General features: G+C 34.4%; 2 protein-coding genes across 4 annotated transcripts; one reads left to right on the top strand and one right to left on the bottom strand.

Moving 5' to 3' along the window:
• Positions 1 to 306: 306 nt before the first annotated feature.
• Positions 307 to 11,280, bottom strand: LOC149734769 (uncharacterized). 3 transcript variants are annotated; one of them, XM_089879974.1, is made up of 14 exons: positions 11,145 to 11,280; positions 8,553 to 8,702; positions 7,617 to 7,744; positions 7,054 to 7,191; positions 6,730 to 6,857; positions 6,228 to 6,291; positions 5,273 to 5,312; positions 4,433 to 4,523; positions 3,900 to 3,999; positions 3,507 to 3,586; positions 2,867 to 2,949; positions 2,223 to 2,376; positions 1,324 to 1,399; positions 307 to 756 (listed from the first exon to the last, which is right to left on the bottom strand). In XM_089879974.1, the coding sequence occupies exons 2-14, from the start codon at positions 8,651 to 8,653 to the stop codon at positions 617 to 619; spliced, it is 1,323 nt and encodes a 440-aa protein (XP_089736100.1). In that variant the 5' UTR covers positions 8,654 to 8,702; positions 11,145 to 11,280; the 3' UTR covers positions 307 to 616. The 3 variants fall into 3 exon arrangements, with proteins under 3 accessions (XP_089736100.1, XP_089736101.1, XP_089736099.1); XM_089879975.1 differs by lacking the exon at positions 11,145 to 11,280 and adding an exon at positions 8,839 to 9,548; XM_089879973.1 differs by lacking the exon at positions 11,145 to 11,280 and having other exon boundaries at positions 8,553 to 8,716.
• On the top strand, positions 9,701 to 21,334 carry LOC149734768 (soluble guanylate cyclase gcy-31-like). The gene is made up of 17 exons (XM_089879956.1): positions 9,701 to 9,880; positions 10,423 to 10,544; positions 11,157 to 11,267; positions 12,152 to 12,340; positions 12,736 to 12,876; positions 13,608 to 13,728; positions 14,008 to 14,074; positions 14,542 to 14,647; positions 14,945 to 15,080; positions 15,836 to 15,976; positions 16,410 to 16,511; positions 17,143 to 17,344; positions 18,136 to 18,245; positions 19,022 to 19,148; positions 19,358 to 19,388; positions 19,651 to 19,694; positions 20,137 to 21,334. Exons 1-17 carry the CDS (start codon positions 9,764 to 9,766, stop codon positions 20,814 to 20,816), a joined length of 2,547 nt encoding a protein of 848 aa, XP_089736082.1. The 5' UTR covers positions 9,701 to 9,763; the 3' UTR covers positions 20,817 to 21,334.
• Positions 21,335 to 21,453: the final 119 nt, after the last annotated feature.

The following is a 21,453-nucleotide window of genomic DNA, read 5'->3' as shown; positions in this document are numbered from 1 at the left end:
GTTTGCTCTGGAAATACAAAGCATAACAAGCACCACTTATGAAATGTTTTTGTACAGGTCCCCCTATTGTAAGGGTCGTGTCTTTACACACACTTTTGTTTCCATTAAGAGTTTAACTTAAAAATAATTAAACATAAAAGGCTCGTCTGTCCGCTAGGTGTAGCGACCACGCTTATTTTTTTCCAACTAAATGTAAATCTTTTTTAACTGTAAGCCTTTTTTAACAACTGTTGTTTTATTTCTATATCCTAGCTTTTCGTTTAAAATATTTCTAAATTTTCGCTACCGTAATCAAAGAGACAAATAAAAAGTTAATATTATTATTACTAAATAACAATGTCATTTATAAATGTCTCCATACCATAATTAACGCTACGTATGGCTAAATTAAAGCTATAGCGACCACTATATAAGTGCTATAATAAGCTGTTGTAAGATGGTTCATGTTTTCAACACATTGTATCATAATACTTGGTATTAAATAAAGAATATTATATAACTGTATAACAGTATCCTCACAACACTAAAAGAGCGTTGTAAATTGTTAAAAACACAATCCAAAACATAGGATAATATGTGATATCGGTACCCATCTTACCCCACAGTACTAAATGAATTAAAGCTTTTTTTGCTTCTCTACCCAGTCATGCAGAATGTTTATAGCTTGATATGTTTCAGAGCATTCAGTTTCGACGAACGATTCAGGCAGATGTTCACCTAAACCTATTGCTTCACTTGCCTTTAAAGCTTTAGTACCTATGCAAGAAATGAATAAATGTAACTTGCTTTATCCTAGGTGTAGCGACCACGCTTATTTTCTTCAAATTAAATGTTAATATGTTGAATGTGAATGAATGAATAAATGAAACTTATTTTATCCTCGTGTGGCCGGAAAACGACAGTTGTTATTACACAGGTGTTCTGTTTCATACACCTCGTGTCAGCTTATGAGTTACCTATTTTTTTATTTTAGTTTGTAGATGATTAATTAATATGTATTTTAGTTTGTAGGTGATTAATTTTTGGGGGAGATTTTTCATTTTTTATGTATGGCTAATATTAATTTAAACAACCCATTAGTGACCACTGGGTTGAAGCAATTGCCGTTAAGCATCTTGCCCAAGGACACAAACGCCCACAGTTGTAGCAGCGACAAGCCTTGAACTCATTACCTATGGGCTACCACCTACAGGCAGGCGCACCAACCACTTTGCCACAGCATCGGAAAACTTTGTGGGTGATTATTTTTTCGATAACCAAACATTAATTAGAAAGTAGTTACTTCGGAAATTGTTGATATTATAAGAATGGGAACAATCTTACCGTCAAAGTTGATGTAACACAAACGAACAGTAAGTTGATCTAATGGGTGTAAGTACGCAGGACCTCCAGACATTAACTGTAAAACATTATGACAATAAAATGAATGGCTTTAATAAAAAATATGAAAAAATGAATGACATTAATAAAAATAATATGAAAAAGAAATGAATGACTAAAATGAAAAATAAATTTCTCTTCGGCCAAGGTAAGAAGATCAGAAAAGTTTACGGGGCGAAAATACTTTAAAGGATTGGTACACAAAATATAAAAAGATTGGGATAAGATGAGACATGTTTTCATTATATTTTATCATCCCAATTGGTAGTAAACAAAGAATATTTACAGAATTATATAACCGTATTTTCACTATCTCTTAAAAAGCTTTGTTTAATTGTTAAATACACGATTAGGAAAAATGGGACATTCTGTCCCTAAGTGCCCCAATTTACCCTATTATATTAAGTGCTAAAGGTTACCCATCTTAAAAACAGTTTTATACAATATATAACAGCAAAGAATATTCATAGTCGGGTGGGGGAATATGGGACACCCTTAGCACATAATAACCAAATATCTTGATCGTGTTTTAAACAATTAACAACGGTCCATGAGAGTTGTGAAAATTTGGTTTTATAATTTCTTGAATGTTTTTCGTTTACTACTAAATGGAAAAAGAAAATAGAATAAAAAGAAAATAGAATAAAGGGTGCCCCATCTTCTCCTACCCTACTATATATAATTATAGAACAGTATCCACAAACTCTTAAAAAACGTTATTTCATTGTTAAAAACGCTAAAAAATATGGGTTATTATGTGCTAAATGTTATCTGTCTTACACTACATTAAAATGTAAATCCACAGTACTATGTAACAGCTGTAGTTGGCATAAAGTACTTACTGCTATTCCAGCCTCTTCCAGTAATGCGTCACACATGCCACTACCAGTTGTTATGCCTCGTTTTTCTAACTGTGCTCTTATCACTTCAAAGTCAGGGAAAATATAATACCCAGAGCTTGGGAGATGGACTTTAACACCACACGAAGATAGTTTTCTTGGAGGAGAAAAAAATGCAAAAATTTACATTTTCGGTTAATTGCAAAAAAAATTACGTAGTCCAAATTTAAACATTTTAAAAAAACGATTTTTTAAAATAAATAATAAATGTATAACAGTAACTTATTTACCTTCACATGGTGTGGCTAGGACAGTCTTTATAACATGAGTGTTCTATTTCATAGGCCTTGTGTTTGCTCAAAAGCTACCATGTAAGTAACTCTTAGAGTGATTATTTTTTTCAATGTATGGCTGATAATTTGGACAACTCATTAGTGACCACTGGGTTAGACCAACCGCCATTCAAGTGTCTTGCCCAAGGACACACATACACCCACAATGGTAGCAGCAACAAGTGTAGACCCATAAACTCTGGGTTAAAAGCAGGCGCGCTAACCAATTACCACTTCACTAGACTTACATGCCAGACTCAGAGCAAAACGGTAAAAAAGTGTTCAAAAATAATTGAGCAAATAATAATTACATACTTGCAACAGAATGTAGCTACTCTGTGCAGTATCCTCTTGCAGTGCTTTACATAATTCTGACTGTGTTCATCATACTGCAACAACTGTAACACAAATTTCAACTTGCTGGGTTAATGATATAAACTGCCAATGAGAGAATTATCTTGTATTCTATGTGGCATGCAAATGCCTCAGTATTTTTCACATACTTAAACAGTGGAAGTCATGGCATTTGCATCACCAAAAAAATTTCTGTTAAATGTATATTTATGTACAAATTGTGTTATATTGTGTTATATTGTGGACTTGCATGTCACAAACTTTGAAGTTTTTTTTATCTAGATGGGTGAAGTCCTGTAATGTAGCCATGGGACCTGAAATTTAGGCTACAATTGGAAAAATACCCCAACATACACATAACACTGGGTTTAAGCGATGTTTATTATTAGTATGAATGAATGGATGTAACTTACTTTATCCTCGCTTTGCCAAAAAAACAACAGTCGTTATAACACAGGTGTTCTGTTTCATACACCATGTGCCAGCTCACGAGTTATTATGTATGTTACTTTGTGGGCGACTGTAAGGGCAAATACACTGTCAATGGTATCAGTAATGATAAAAAGACTTTTAGATTACCACATTTAAAGTAGTTACGTACCGAGACTGCTGCCAATTGTATTGGTGCAGCTGCGCTGGTGTAGGTGTTACTTGCAGCTCCAGCAACCACATTACAGATATCTGTTTGAAGTATATGAATAAATAAATATAACTTGTTTTATCTTGGTGGAGAAAAGACGGTTGTTATTAATTACATGTTCTGTTTTGTACACCTTGTGCCAGCTTACGAAATATAACGTATGAAACTTTGTGTGTGTTTTTTTGTCTGTATTGCTGACAATTTAGACAACCCATTAGTGAACGCTAAGTTGGAGCATTGCCAAATACACTTACAATGGTAGCTGCGGCGAACCTTGAACCTGTAACCTCTGGATTAGAAGAGGTGTGCTACCCAGCGTCATGGTGCCAGAAAGTATAATATATAAACAGTTACCTTTTAAATGGGAAGGGTATAGATGGTAACCAAGTCTCCAGCCCCCACAGCTTGCCCACTTGGATATCCCACAAGATAAGATTGTACCCTCAGGGTAAAACTAAAGAAAAAAGATATATTTTATTATAAATTATTTATCCTTGCATGGAGGGCAATGGTGGTCGTTATAACACTGGTTTTCTGTTTTATACACCTCGTGCCCGCTTGCGAGTTACCACATATGTAACTTTATGGGGGATTTGCTTTATTCTCTATAGCCTAGAATTTGGACAAACTATTAGTGACCACTATTTGGAAGAACCTATTATTGACATATTTTTCCTTGGGCAAGACACTTAATAATTTCTTTGACCCACTGGTCACTTATGGGTTGTCTAAATTGTCAGCCATACAAAAAAATACCCCGAAAGTTACATTCGTGGTAAATAGAAAGCGGGCATGAGGTGTATAAAACAGAACACACATTTTATAACGACTGCCTTTGCCTGCCCTGTGAGGTTAATTGTTGTTATAAAAAAACAAGTAAGTTTTACCTGCGCCAAGCTTAAGTGATTATCGTTAAATGAAAGTCTTCCATAAATCTCATCACTTAAAACAAGCATTTTCCTTTTTCTCATTTCAGATCTGTGTTATAATGGTCATATTGTTATTTTATTAAACTGTGTGTTTGATTTTACATTTTGTTTTAAAGAGAAAAAAAAGTTTTTTTTAAATTAAAGTTTTTCACATGGGCTTTTTTTTATTGAACTATAAAAACATATGGAACCATAGAAACACAACTAAAATAAAAATAAATTTTGAAAAGAACTGAAAATATAGCGTACATGCAAACTTATATAGATAATTTAATTTAAAGCAAAAAGCATTTGAAATTAGCTGACGTAAGATATTTTAACTTTAAAATTTATCAATAGTTTTTGAAAATTAAAGCTTTAAAAGTCAAGTTTGTCAAAACTAATATTTAAAAGAATAAGAAACTACTCGCAAAGAATGAAACAAAAAACTGCCAACTAGTAACTTTGTATTATGAATGTATTATAATAGTTTATAAATACATTTGTCTTTATGTTTATCCACTAGAACCATTGTAGTGTGTTTTTAAAAGTTTTTATATCTACATAGAACACTTTAAATTAACTTAAAAAAGACCTATAAGGCCTACTATTTATGTAAGCTTTATAGAACAATCATGTAGCCAAGGACTTTAACTTTTTAAAGGCCAAATATTGCAAAACAAATTTCTAGGATTAATTTAAAGATAAAAATGCTAAAACAGACAATTTGATGCACTTTTATTAATTATTATGAAGATAAGGATTGGGGAAACTAAATGAAAGCACTAAAGCATAGGACAGCCATGCTGTAATATTTACCCAAGAGCTACAAGTTCAACTTTACTGTAGCTACTCCCAGCTTTATATGAAACATAAGGTATTAAAACATTGTTAAAATACAGTAGGCAATAAGGTTATTATTCTGTTGCAGTTAGTATTAGCAGTAATGTGAATGAATGAATGAATGTAACTTACTTTATCCTCGCGTGGCCGGAAAACGACATTCGTTATAACACGGGTTTAACACCTCGTGCCAGCTTACGAGTTGCCATGTGGTTACTTTGTGGGTGATTATTATTTTTTTTTTGGATTTTTTCATTTTTTTTTATCTATGGCTGATAATTTGGACAACCCATTAGTGACCACTGGGTTGAAGCAATTGTCGTTAAGTATCTTGCCCAAGGACACATACGCCCACAATGGTAGCAGCGACGAGCATTGAACCCTTTACCTAATGGTTACAGGCAGGCGCGCTAACCACTACGCCACGGCGCCGGACAATGTAATACTTGAAATTGCTTTTCTGGTAATTTAAAGCATATTCATTACATAGGGGGACATTTTTGATCAAACAGTCAGATTTGAACTAGTATAAAATTGATTGTGATTAAAACAAATTTACATATTTTTGTTTTGCAAATGTTAAGCGTTATAATGACTGTCAGTGCCACACCATGCGAGTATAAAATGAATATCATTTACTCATACAATAATTGAACGAATGAATGAATGTAACTTACTTTATCCCGCGTGGATAGAAAACAACAGCCGTTATAACACGGATGTTCATACACCTCGTGCCAGCTTAAAAGTTACCATGTATGTTACATTGTAGGTGATTATTTTTGTGAATTTGTTTTCTTTTTTTTAGGTATATCTGATAATTTGGACAACCCATTAATAACCACTGGGTTGAAGCAATTACTTTTGCAAGTTGAAATATATTGTGACTGGTACTGCCTGTAAAAACCCCAACTAAAAACAGTAAACTTACTTGGATTGTCTGGATTGCAGAAGATAAGCAGACTGTTCTCCTTGATTGTGTTTTCACTGTACACCTAATATAAAAGAAAAAATGGGTCCATATTGCTATCAATTTAAGTTACATACATGATGGAGGGAAAAGGTGTATGGAACAGAAACACCTGTGTTATAAGGACTGTATTTGCCTGAAATTTAAGTTGTATTCAATCGTTCATTAATAATTTTCTTTATTGTTTTGTGACCATTGTGTGACCTTGGGCAAGACACTTAACGGTAATTGCTCCAACCGAGTGGTCACTAATGGGTTGTCAAAATTATCAGTTATAAATAAAAATTGAGAAAAAAAATAACATAAAACCACAAAGTAACATCAATTATAACAGGTAAGCTGGCATGAGGTGTATGAACAACCGTGTTATAATGACTGTCGATTTCCGGCCACGCAAGGATAAAGTAAGTTACATTATACAATTCTTTCATAAACTAGAAAAAAACAGAACATATTCACTTACTTTTTCTATCATGGCTGGCGTGAGCTTCCAGTGTTCTTCATAACTTGTAGGGATAACAAAAACTTTGTGGTTAGATAATACTGCTTGGGGTTTATAGGTAGTCCATGTAGGGGAGAGAAGCAAGACATCTGAAATACAAAAAGAAGTATTATAGCAACCACGTATAGTTGTGTCACTGCTACGTTACCCAATTAATCACAAAGTTATACATGCGATAACTGGTAAGCGGGCCGGAAGTGAATGAACCAGTACACCTGTGTTATAAAGACTATCATTGTCCTATGGGCGGATAAACAAGTTACATTCATTTATTTAGGTTCTTACCCCCACCAATAACTGACATCAATAAAAAGATAAGTTCTTTTGATCCTGGGCCCACAACACAGTTCTCTAAAGTAAACTGATGTAGACCATCTTGTTTAGCATGGAAATCAATGATTGCTTTTCTAAGTTCTAGTATGCCTGAACAATAACAGAATTTAAAATGGAATAAAAGACAGAGAAACGAGAATAAATTGGTTTAAAGAATAGTGCTGTTGCAACTAAAATGTACACAGATTACGAAAATGTTGTAAAACATATTTTTGCAAACAAATACATATTTTAGTATGAATTTGGTGTTCTGTAAACAGATTCAATAATGTGACATGACTCCAATTCTAATATTTGAATGCGCTTTGGAAGTAACATAGTTTTTTTACAAAGAAAACTCCAAGAGTGGTGCAATTAGTGAACAGCAATGTAAACTAGCATTTTTTTTCTAACAATTCTATGTTTAGAGCTGAGTTGGCCACCAATAAAACATGTTTAAACACCAATAAAATAATTAGTTTTATAAACAAAACAGTATGTGACCATGATTTAATGCATAAAAGCAAATACAACACCTTTCACAGGGAAATATTCAGCCCGTCCAGCATTTTCTTTGAGGACTTTTTCTGCATGTGGTGGGACAGGGAACGGAGACTGACCAAAACCAAGATGAAAGATTTTCTGGCCTTTTTCTTTTAAATCGCTAAAAATTTTAAAATAGTAAAATTGATTAATAAAACTTGAACCAAACTAAATAAAACTAGTTTTTAAAACTTCAAAAAACTCTTATTAAAAAAAGGGAAATCATTTATAAAAAAAATGTTTTAAGTGTAACGGGAAAAGGCTAATTATATTATTAAAATAATAATGTTAGGGCAAGCCATCATGAACTTGTTATGTACATTTGCTCTGCAATTATTGGCTCTTTATGTTTTAACAGTATGGCACAGGGCGTTGACCTAATCTTTATTTGTCTTTATAAAGTTTACAGCCAAAAACAAATTTGCTTTTGTACTTGTGGTTACATTACGTACTAGCTGTCATTTGCTTTGCGGTACATTGAATGTGAATGTAACTTGCTTTATACCCTCGTGGCCGTAAAACGACAGTGGTTATAACACAAGTGTTCTGTTTCATATATCTCGTGCCAGGTTACGAGTTACCATGTATGTTACTTTGTGGGTCATTATTTTTTGGGGGGATTTTTTATGTATGGCTGAAAATTTGTACAACCCGCATTTGTGACCACTCGGTTAAAGCAATTGCCTAAGGACATATACGGTGCTAGTGAAGAATCCTCTTCCCACCTAATTTGCTAACCCCTATAACCACTAACCCCCTAACCACCAACCTCCAACACTTTCCACCAGCCTATTCTGCTATGTACCGGAGAATTCTTCACTAGTGCTGTTTGGTTAAGCGAATTAAAAGAAATTAAATTACAGTCGTGCGTATATAGCCTATACAAGTCTGTAACCGTACCACTATCTATAATAATAAGCATCACTTACTTTATTCGTTCATTGAATTGCAAATTGGATGCAAACTGATAACTGTGTAACGAGTTTTTGAGATATTGCTGTCCAGTTACGTTCCCTTTTGCCTGATACATTCTACACGTGCGACAAACAATTTGTTGGATTTTAAATGGACTTTCCCGCCTAATAAAAATCATAAACAATATATTTGATAAAACAACCGCCATCTAAACTTGTAAAAGCGGACTGATGAATTATAACAGCGTGTTATCCGAACACTGCTTTTTTACGTAAATTCAATACGTGATCTGGTACTCACAATGGGATATGACGAAGCTGAACGACTCAAAACCAAAAAGAGATTATTCAAGCTATGGTTTTAACTGTAAGCGTGTTTTAACAACTGTTGTCATTTCCTGTCTTTTTGTTGTTTAAAATATTTCGAAATCTTCGGTACTGTAACCAAAGAGACAAAAAATATTCTTATAAGCTACCATTTGCTGCTGTACAACAACAATCCAAATTGAATATATATGTACAGTAATAAAACGTATACAAGATGATTCTACGGCTAGTTCTAAACAATGCAATAAATGAAAGGCGGTATCATAAATGACAAGTGTATCCGGTATACAGTGTTATTGAGGAGCGGTACCAGTATATTGAAATTGAAAACAATCGTTTAAGTGCTTAAGTGCTATCCACATACATAGCATATCAGTCTTTGTAAAGTATATGCAACAATCACAATATTTTAACTATTGTTTCTCAAGTACAAAAATACCACATGCAACAATGTGCATAATATGTTTCCAAACAACATATGCGCAGTATAGTAGGGTGGGGAAGATAGGGCGCCTTTTCATTCTATTTTCTCGTTCAATTTCGCAGTAAACAAAGAACATTCAAAACGTTATAAAACCGCATCCTCACTACTCCCCTAGACCGTCGTTAATTGCTTTAAACACGATCAGGATATTTGGATATTATGTGGTAATGATGTCCCATCTTTCCCCACATATATATTATAAATTGATTGCGGCAACATGTTATGTAATTACATTCATATACATTTTTCTTTATCTCCATCTGCGTATGACTCACGATTTCAAGTTAATGCGCCTGCAGTCGGCATGTAAATCTAACACAGCTGTTTTCGACACTTCTGTCTTTATAACATCGCATCAAATATCTCGCGACACAATTTGGGTTTCGGTATTGTTTATGAACACTTGACTGCTAAAATGTACGGGCTTATACTAGACAGCATGGCTGACTGCATAAAGAAAATGTACGGAGATAAAATATGGCACAGAATTGTCGGTTCTAATGATATTTCGAATACGTTTACGACGCACAAGGTAATATTTATTCTGCATTTGCAAGCTACTGTATTGAGGCAATACTTTGATCACGCCATGAAATCGCGACTTGTCGCATCATCGTGGTATATATATTTACTTTGGTGGTGGCCTGCTAGAAGACGTGCGCTAAACCGTGACTCCGAATAACGAAGAAAACTAATACTGCAATTTTATTACATAAAAATTTGGTTACGATTTTAAAACCAACATTTAGTTATTTTGCAATATACCTTATCATAACTTATATTTTAAGAACTACAATACTGTTTTTACCTGCCCGCTCTGTAATGTGACAAAATTTGCCGCTTAAAGCTGTATATTGCTCGTGCTAAATGACTGACGTTGGGGCAAACGTATACTAAAGTACTATGGCGTGGTTTAGGTTGCAACTAGGACCTTTCATGTTCGTGTTTATAATCAATCAACAACGCCCTTTTAAAGTCACGGTTCTATAATTCTGTGAACATTATTACTACTCAATGGGACGATAAAAGAGAATGAACATTTCTCATTTTAGCCCACGTTACTATATTACGCAGGTATACGATGAACAACTAATACCTATGATCGCTAACTCAACAGAAGAGTTGACAGGCGTGCCAGTGAATCTGATAATGGAAGAAGCGGGAAAGCACTTTATTGTGTACATAGACAACATTAGGTATTTGGTGTACCTAACTTTATACGCATAAAATATAAACGCTAAACCATCAATGCACGACTAAAGCTTAAATACATTATCATTCACGTATTAGTATGGTATTCTGGCCTTTGTCATTGGCCGTTTTACCAATAGAAAAATTTTACACCTATTTGTGCTAACAAGTTTCGTTGTAATTTAGATAAAAAGTCGTTATATTAATTTGTATAACTACAAATTTGGTTTTGAGTGAAAATAAACTATTTTTAAATACGTTTTATGCAGAGTCTAATACAAAGTATTACTATATATTATACAATAGAGTGGGGGAAGACGGGACACCTTTAGCACATAATATCCAAATATCCTGATTCTGTTTCAAACAATTAACAACGGTCTATGGGGTCGTGTGGATACGGTTTTAATAAATCTTTGAATGTTCTTTGTGTATACTACCAAATAGGTCAAGAAAATAAAATGCAAATGTGTCCCATCTTCTCCCACCCTACAATATATCTATATATGTTTTTTCATCCAAATTAAAAATGCTATTAATTTAAGACTGCTCTAATTAACTTATGACAAAAAATGTAACAATAACGCATTTTTACAAACTATTACCATATGTTGCAGAAACGATAGGATAATCAAGGTCCTTGGACGAACGTTTCGAGATTTTCTTAATGGGCTAGATTGCATGCATGAGTTTTACCGTTTTAGTTTTGCCGACATTCAACCACCCAGGTAAAACTTACATCGTAAATTATTTATCCTTATAAGAATGCTGTTACTGTGGAGTAAGATCATCTCACTCTTAAATAGGATACCGTTATCACTTAAATACCATGTTTCATTATCATGCTGTGGAAAATTAAAGGCGCCTTTTTAGAAGCGCGCGGTTACGATTACATAACTCTTAAATTATTCCTTGACCAATACGAAATTGGACGAGAAATGCGAATGAAAACAAAACCCTTCTAACCGCATTGTACTATACAACTTCAGAGAACTGTTTAAAATATTACTGATCAATCTAACCTGAATTGAAATCTTGCGACTATTTATTATACTGAACTTATTGTACACAACACATTTTTACAAATACAGCTGTTTACTACTGAACTAATTTTACAAAACATTAGCTTGTCTAATACAAAACCAATACATTTGTTTGCTGGCGGTCGCAAACCAGACAAAACAACCAATAACCAGAAGGCTAAGAGAGAACTAAACACTGCGCCCACGAAAAAGCGCTCAAGCGAAAGAAATTCCTGCGGCAAAAAGCGTAAACAGTCGTGATTACGCTACACTTGCCGCGCACGAAGCACAATGCTAAACTAACTCATTAGGCCAATATATAGTAGGGTGGAAGAAGATGGGACACCTTTTTATTATTCTATTTTCTCGTCCCGTGTGGCAGTAAACAAAGAAAAATCAATGAATGTTAAATGTTTAAAAAACTATGTAATAGTATGGGTAAGATGGGACGAGTTTTCATTTTAAAATCGCATTGGTAATTAATTAAAACACGACCGGGAAAGATTGTTTTAGGTGCTAATGGTATCCCACTAACAGTACTATATAAAACTTATGTTTTCTTGTAGTTTACGTATATAACCTATTTTTAGTTTCCATATTTCGAAAGAAGATGTAAACGGCCTTGAATTACACTATCGAAGTCGACGGACCTTCACCGGTTTTATGTATTACGTCAAAGGCCTCATCCGTGCGATAGCTGACAAATTCTACTCGGTAGATGTCGCTATACACATAACACAACATGGATTTACTGGCGACGTAATGTTGGCTGTATACAGGTAAAGTTATAATATATATCTTTATATAGTAGGATGGGAAGACTGAACATCTTTAGAACATAATATCCAAATATCCCGGTTGTGTTTTAAACAATTAACAACAGTTTAATGGGAGTCGTGAAGAGAGTATAGTTTTATAATTCTTTGTTTACTACTAAATGGGACGAAAAAATAGAGTTAAAAGTGTCCTATCTCCCTCCACCCTTCTCTATAAAACACATTTTTAGTAAACCAAGAACATTCAAAGAATTTTAAAACCGTATCCCAACGACTTCCATAGACCGTTGTTAATTGTTTAAAACACGATCACGGTATTTGGATGTTACATGCTAAAGGTGTCTCGTCTCCCCCACCCTACTTTGTATTATTTACTCATATTTAACTTTATGTTTTAGGTTGGACTACCCAAACGACCTCCACATAGTGTTTCAAAACTTGGTGACAGAGAAAAGGCAATTTCGCCTCAACAAAAAACTGATCTTTCCTTCGAAATTGTTTTTTGAACAATTCCCCTTCCACGTTGTATTTGATGAAAGGTAATTTTTACAAGACATGTTTATGTTAAATAAATGTAACCTATTTATTCTCGCATGACGGGACAACGATATCGTTATAACACGGGTGTTTTGTTTCACACACCTCGTGCCCGCTTACAAGTTACCACGTATGTAACTTATATATCATCGCATGGCGGGACAGCGACAGTGGTTAAAACACGGGTACGATAGCTGTTATAACTAATTTATCCTCGCACGGCGGGGCAACTACAGTCGTAGTAACACGGGTGTTCTGTTTCCTCGTGCCTGCTTATGAGTTACCATATTAAATTGGCAGATGTGATAATTTTTCGCAGATAGGATGTGATTTTATTCTACTTTATCGTCTCATTTGGTAGCAAACAAAGAATATTGATATTTATATATTGTAGGACGGGAGAAGATGGGACACTTATTCCTTCTATTTTCTCGTCCTATTTGGTAGTAAACAAAAAACATTCAAAGAATTATAAACCGTACCTCACGATCAGGATATTTAAATGTTATGTGCTAAAGGTGTCCCGTCTTCCCCCGCCCTACTATATACCTATATCCGTCGCCACACTAAAAGATGGTTGATAATTGTTAAAAGCACGGTTATGACATAGAAAATTATGTGTAAAGATATCCATATACTACAATACACGTTATCAGTTTTTACACACCAAGGCCTTAAGTCGTATGAGATACTTATATAGTTTCAATGGAGATTTATATTTATTATTCTTCAGGTTACAGATCTTGACTACTGGGCACGGACTAAACATAATATGCAATGGATTAAATGGAAAGAGATTGAATGAAACGTTTTTTATGACAAGGCCGCTTGGTTATGACCTAACATGGGATAATGTAAGTCATTTGAACATTAAATAGATTGCTGATAAAGCAGTCGTCAGTTTATGTTAAAATATAACGTATAGTATGGGGTATGATGTTACCAGCGCTTGATTTCAGTCAAAACGGCAATTCGAAAACTCATTAAATGTTTACCTGTATAGCTGCGAGACACTTGAAACCCAGAGATTGCATTACCTTTATGTATTTATTTATTTGAATTAGTTTATACTTTCAAAAGATGTGATTTTAAAATACTGAATTTGTTTAACTTTACAATGTTCAAACACACAGGTGCTTATACATCGGAACAACGTTTTTGAGCTTACGTCTGTCAAGTCAACGGCAAGAATTAACAAAAGTAAAGTATCTAAACCATATTTCATATTATGTAAACTATCCAAAACAATTTCATTTAATAATTTATGAACTTACACCTATAAGTTGCACTGACTAACGTGTACGTTTTGCGACAAGCATTTCGTTAGTCCCAAAGATATAGCAGTTCAAGCCTCGACGCTGTTATTATTGTAGACGTATGTTTCGTATGGCAACACACTTCAATTGCATCAACCTGGTTTGTTTTGGGTTGTTTAAATAGCAAATCACACATAAAAAAATATTCACATAATTACATATGTGGTAACTCGTAAGCAGGCACGAGGTGCATAAACAGAACACCTGTGTTATAATAACTGTCTTTGCCCGCCATGCGAGGATAAACAAGGTACATTCATTCACCCACAAACAAGTTTCATTCATCAAAAAATAAGCTACATTCATCCAATCATTAAGTTCTAAATAACTATAACGTTGTAAACATTTTAGATACCAGTCAAAGATTCGATAGATCCCTAACTCATTTTATAAAACTACGAGGCCAAATGTTGTACGTAGAAGAATGGGACTTTGTCATCTTTTTGGCAACGTTTGTGTAAGAGCATTTTTTGTACAGTTGTTTTTGTAATATAGCAAGATTTTTTTCCTTTTTGTTGTTCCATTTGGTAGTAAACAAAGAATATTTACAGAACAGTTATATTCCCGACTCTTAAAATAGTTTTGTTAATTGTTAAAAACATGTAGAATATTATATGTGCTAACGGTTTTCATGTTACCAAAGTATGAGCAAACTTTACCAGTTTTCACTGTTATCTATCTCTGCCTTCAAGTATTATATTAATTATCATATTCGTTGTCCATATATGCCACAGTGAATTTGTCCTTTATTCAGAATGGATGATTTGGACAAGATGTACGAAATGGGTGTTTATGTCAATGACCTAACTTTCCACGACTTGAGTAGAGACATGGTCCTACATGGCTTGCAACAGACAACTGAGTACAAGCTCGCTTTAGATTTAGAACAGGTGAATATATATCGGCAATAATAACACTGTGTGTGATACTGCCTTGCACGGGTTGTTCCGTTTTTGTAAGTTTGTTGTTAAGGTATACACTAAGCAATAAATGAATGAATGAATGAATGAATGAATGAATGAATGAATGAATGAATGACTGAATGAATGAATGAATGAATGAATGAATGAATGAATGAATTGATTAATTGAATAAATGAACGAGTTGATTGAATGAATGAATGAATGAATGAATGAAATGAATGAATGAATGAATGAATGAATGAATGAATAAATGAATGAATGAATGAATGAATAAATAAATGAATGAATGAATGAATGAATGAATGAATAAATGAATGAATGAATGAATGAATTGATTGATTGAATGAATGAACGAGTTGATTGAATGAATGAATGAATGAATGAATTGATTGAATAAATGAACGAGTTGATTGAATAAATGAACGAGTTGATTGAATAAATGAATGAATGAATGAATGAATGAATGTAACCTGCTTTATCTTCGCCTGATCGGAAAATGGCGGTCGTTACAACACGGATGCTCTGTTTTATTCATTTCGTGTTCGTGTGCGAGTTAACTTTTTATTTTGGGGAGACCGTTTCTGTATGACTAACAATTAAGACAACCCATTAGTGACCACTGAGTTGGAGCAATTGCCGTTAAGTGTCGTGTTTAAGATATTTATATATATGGCCACAATAGTATAGCGGCGATGTAACATTCATAATAACTTTTGTAATAGGGAAAAAACTCTCGCCTGGAAGAGATAATTCGAACACTTGAAAATGAACAACAAGTTACAGACAACTTGTTGTACAGCATGATACCAAAGGAAATTGCAAGCAGTTTAAGAAAAGGGAACACCTCCGTTAGTCTCTGTGAGGTAAGTCACTCATTTTAATGCTAAAGACCGTATGCCTATAAAGTCCGTAACGCTGAAAAAAAAACAGATAAAAAAATTGTTATTTTGTTGGTACACTAAATGTTTAAACTACCCTATTATTTATTATACCATTAAAACGGAATACCAATAGCCAAACCGCCAAACTTTTTAGAATGCAAGGGAGGCAGGGATAGTTGCATTTTTTAAATTTATGCTGATGTTTACAGATTAAAACAGTATAAAACACTATTGGGTAGGCCTGCCTATCATGTCACCCCAAGTTTGGCGCCTGTGCCGTTAGCACATATTTCATATTTTCTAATGTGTTTTTAACAACTAACAACGCTCTATAAAATTCTGGATATAGTTTTGGTTTACTACTAAAGGGGAAGTCTAAGAAAATGAAAACATAATGTTGCATATCATATTACAGAAATACGAAGACGTAACCGTTCTATTCAGCGACGTCGTCAATTTTGCTCACATTTGTGATCATATCAAACCTCATGAAATAATGAAAACGTTAAACAAAATGGTGAGAGCTTTTTATAGGCTTATAAATTAATGCATGAATGTGACTTATCTCTTCATCGCGTGGCGAGAACGTTAGTCGTTAGTATAACTCGGGTGTTCTGTTCATACACCTAGTGCGGCTTACAAGTTACCACGTATATATAAAATTGTAGTTTATTGTTTTTGTTTTTTTTTATGGTCAACAATCTGGACAACCTAAGTAACTACTAGGTTTCAACAATTAGGTTAAGTGCCCTGAAAAGGACATTAAGAAAGTGTAAGTTTTGAAGGTTTCGTACAGGTTGTTAAAGGATAGTTTTTAAAAACATAAGCAATGCTGCTATATCTTTTAAGACATAATATAGTAGGGTGGAGGAAGATAGGACTACTTTACATTCTATTTTCTCGTCCCATTCGGTAGAAAACAAATAACATTCAAAGAATTATAAAACCGTATCCTCACAATTTCTTTAAGACCGTTGTTAGTATTGAACACGATTAGGATATTTGAATATTATGTGCTAAAGGTGTCCCGTCTTCCCCACCCTACTGTATAATCTTGTTTGCAAGAAACCAAACCGTTATCCCCAATCGAAAACGTTAGTTTTTTTCGTCAGCCGTTTACTTATCTTTTAAGCCCTTTCCTTATATAGGTAAAGGTGTTCGACATTCTGTGTAAAACATTCAACACATATAAAGTAGAAACGGTAGCTGACGGATTCATGTGCATCTCGGGGGCTCCCACGTATGATGAAAATCATACCAAAGTAATGGCGGACATGGCGATCGAAATGCTAATAGGAATTAAGACAGTTCTTGTACCGAAATCTAGAGAGCCAATCAAAATTCGAATTGGTAAGTTGAATCAATGAATGTAACTTATTTATCCTAGCATGGCGGCGAAAGAACAGTTGTAATTACAAGGGCATTCTGTTCCAGACACCTCGTGCCAGCTTACGAGTTACCACAAATGTAACTTTGTGGGTGAATATTATTAGGCGCCTAATAATCACTCTGCCACTATACGGCGCCGGACTATTTAAAAAAAATGATTTTGAAAGTTATAGGCCACTTACTTGAATAATGTAATCTGACATACAGTAGGGTGGGGGAAGATAGGACACCTTTTGACTTTATTTTCTCATTCCATTTAATAATAAAAAAAAACATTCAAAGATTTATAAAATTACATCCCCACGACTCTTATAGACCATTGGTAATTGTTTAAAACACGATCAGGATATTTGGATATTATGTGCTAAAGGTGTCCCATCCTCCCCCACCCTACTATATAATATTACGCAAATCTATATAAGTTAAAATGTATATGGGCGTTGGGAAAAATCCCACTAGTATATTAGCTGAATTCTATAGTATGGTGGCGGAAAATGGACACATTTTTATTATATTTTCTCGTCGCATTTAGTAGTAAACAAAGAACATTCAAAGAATTAAAAAACCGTATCCTCACGACTCCCATAGACCGTTGTTTTTGTTTAAAATACGATCAGGATATTTAAATATTATGTGCAAAAGGTGTCTCATCTTTCCCCACCCTTATGGATTACTTCTTGGACTTAGGTTTATATAGCAATCATTGAGTATTATGTCAGCGTAAGTTAGTAATAAAAATGTTTAAATACCAGGTCTCCATTGTGGGGGTGTGGTCGCTGGTTTAGTTGGTCACAAGATACCGAGATATTGTTTGTTTGGGGACACAGTGAACATCGCATCGAAGTTGGAAGCAGCTGGGAAGGTAAGTTACAATTAATGCTATTATTATAAATGAATGTAAAAAGGTGTGACTATTGGAACAATACCTTTAATATAGAAGGGTGGGAGAAGATGGGACACCTTTTCATTTCTACTGTTTCGTCCTTTTTGGTAGCAAACAAAGAACATTCAAAGAATTAAAAAGGCGTATCCCTACAACTCTCATGTCATAGACCGTTGTTATTTGTTTAAAACACGATCAGGAAATGTGCTAAAGGTGTTCCCTCTTTCCCCACGGAACTATATAAAATATATCTATATTATTATGGAATGAATGTAACTAACTTATCCCCGAGTGGCGAGGCAACAACAGTTGCTATAACTTTGGTGTTTTTGTTTCAAACACCTCGTGCTTGCTTACGAGTTACAACGTATGTAACTTATGGATTATTATTTTGCGCTGGTTTGGAGTAGGCGGTGTTTTAATATACCAGACGCCGTCGCAAAAGCGTTAAAGCGCGCCTGTCTATGACCTAGGGGTAGCGGGTTGAAGGCTCGTGGCTGCTTCCATTGTGGGAGTATGCGTCTTTGGACAAGACACTTAACGGCAATTGCTCCAACCCAGTGGTCACTAATGGGTTGTCCAAATTATCAGCAACACATAAAAAATCCCAAAAAATATTCACCCAAAAAGTAACACACGTGCTGGAAACTCGTAAGCGGGCACGAGGTGTATGAACACCCATTTTATAACGACTGTCGTTTTCCGGCCAAGCGAGGATAAAGTAAGTTACATTCATTCAACCACCTGTGTATTAGGCGGAGAGAATTCAAATCTCCCAATGCTGTAAAGACAAGTTGGTGACGTATGGAACTTACGTCATACAAGAAAAAGATGACGTAGGCATCAAGGGCAGCCGATCAATCAAAACCTATTGGCTTAACGGTAAGGCTTTACTATTATATTATATTGGGATAAAATGGTTCATTTTTTATATATTTTCTCGTCCCATTTGGTAGTAGACTAGGAACATTAAAAATAGATATAACCGTATCCTCACGACTCTAAAACAGCGTTGTTGTAAACTAAAATATTTAATGTAATATTATATTTAAGCTATATTGAAGGTAATATTATTTTATATTTGCTTTCAGGGAGACTGAGTAACCTGAACTTGAACATAAGGTATGTAGAATTATAAGAATACTTTATAAGAGTGTGGGGTGAGATGGGAATTTTTTATTCTATTTTTCTAGTCCCGTTTGGTATAGTAAACAAAGAATATTTACAGAGTTAAGAGCCATAGCCCAACAACTCTAAAAGAGCGTTGCTAATTGTTAAAAGTATAGGGTTAGGAAAAATGCGATTTGGATGCAAAAATATCCCATCTTACCGCAACAATTTCACAGTAGTTTAATGTAATTAATATTAACTTCTACCATTTCAGCTACGATTTAGAAGATATAAACGATATAAGCCCATACAACGCAGGTAAGGATTTATTGAATTTATATATATATAGAATACTGTTAAGTCTGCACTGCATAACGGTTTCAACTTTCTAAAGTGTGAAAAATGTATAGCGCTAATACGTTAGTGACTGTAGGTGTGTGGAAATAGTTTAATGTACATATTTTGATTACAAAATTATTTGACCACGGATGACATTAGTTTTTTTGTATTATAGTAAGGTGGGGCAGAATAGGACAGCTTTTCATTCCATTTTCTCCCCCCATTTGGTAGTAAACAAAGAACATTTACAGAATTATAAAACCGTATCGTAACCTATAAACAATTGAAAACTATAAACAAAACAATTGTATTTCTTAAAAATACGATTAGGAAATATAGGGATTTAGTTGTACACGGCATCCCGTTCTACACAACAGTACTATATGCGCCTTTTTTACAGATTTTACTTTTTATTTTTTAGATGAAGTTGACAATAGTGAAGAAAAAGTGTCAAAACAGGGCAAAATCGACACTGGCCCTGTGACAGGTCGACCTAATGACCAAAAATTGCACCCTACTCGTTTGCAGTCAAAGAAAAACGACAAAACCAGTATTATTTCGAGCGTGGCTACTGAAACGAAAGAAGACGAAATTAATAAGATTCTGGAAACGATTGAAACGCACACGGATAAACAAGAAATGGAGGAAGAAAAGGACGACGGGGGACAGGGCATTGAAGAGCAAGAGAGCAAAGAGTCAGATGGTGTTTTGGAAGAAATTCCGAATTCCACAGAAGACCACAAGTCAAGCAAAACTGTGGAAACGGTTGACAGGAATGTATCTACCGCGTACAGTAACCTAATGCGAGTTATAGGCCTTGAAGCGCCCTTAAAAGTCATTGTGGATAAAAACTGCACGATTCTCACTGAGGGTAAAAAAGCGGAAAAACTTGACCAAGGAATGAATAACCTTCTTAATATACCGAAAGCAGAACAGAAGAGACAAAAAGAAGTTGCTGACGACACGATGTCAACGTGCGTGTCCAATATGCCAACTTGGTCTGGGGAAATGAATGATTCTGCGGTTACAGTGCTGGCCGAAACAGGCGTAGATGATGAAGAAGCTACAAAAAATGTGTCATCTATTTGCAGTATTCTTTAAACTGGATGCATATACATTTGGTGAATTCGCTAAACTGGGTGCACATTCATTTGCCGTATTCTTTGGGATGCGAAAATGTAGAACATATTTATGTCGATTAGAATAATTTAAAGGCACGTCACAAGCTACGTCAGTGTATTATATAACTTGTATATATATTACCCATATACTGTATCTTTTTTTTGGTGGGGTGGGTTAAGGTGGTATTTTGTTCACTTTTATTGTCTCATTTCAAGTATTTCCAGAATCATATAATATATCCTCAGTACTCTAAAAGACCGTTGTATATTTTAAAAACACGATTGGGAAATTTGGGACATTTTGTATTTATAAGAAAACTGTGTCACTGTTGTAACGCGTACGATTTGACGTAACGCTTTTAGTTAGTTAGTACTTAGTATTTCCAGACCACTATGGACATATCTAGATGGGCCGTGTTGTACTTTATGAACACTTATTCCGTATTGATGTATTGTTGCTTAAAAAATGATCTAAAAATAAATAAAAAGTTGTCTGTACCGTGTGTTAATACATGAATTTACTGCGATGTTTTAAGATATTGAATATAAAATACTATGCGGTAAGATAATTATTTTAGCACGATATATTGATATAATTGTGGGGAGAGATGAGGCCC

This window comes from Ciona robusta, chromosome 6 (assembly GCF_009617815.1).
Source record: "Ciona robusta chromosome 6, ASM961781v2".
NCBI classification, from domain to species: Eukaryota; Metazoa; Chordata; class Ascidiacea; order Phlebobranchia; family Cionidae; genus Ciona; species Ciona robusta.
Note: the sequence above shows the minus strand (reverse complement) of the source record. Positions and strands in the feature narration are given on the sequence as shown.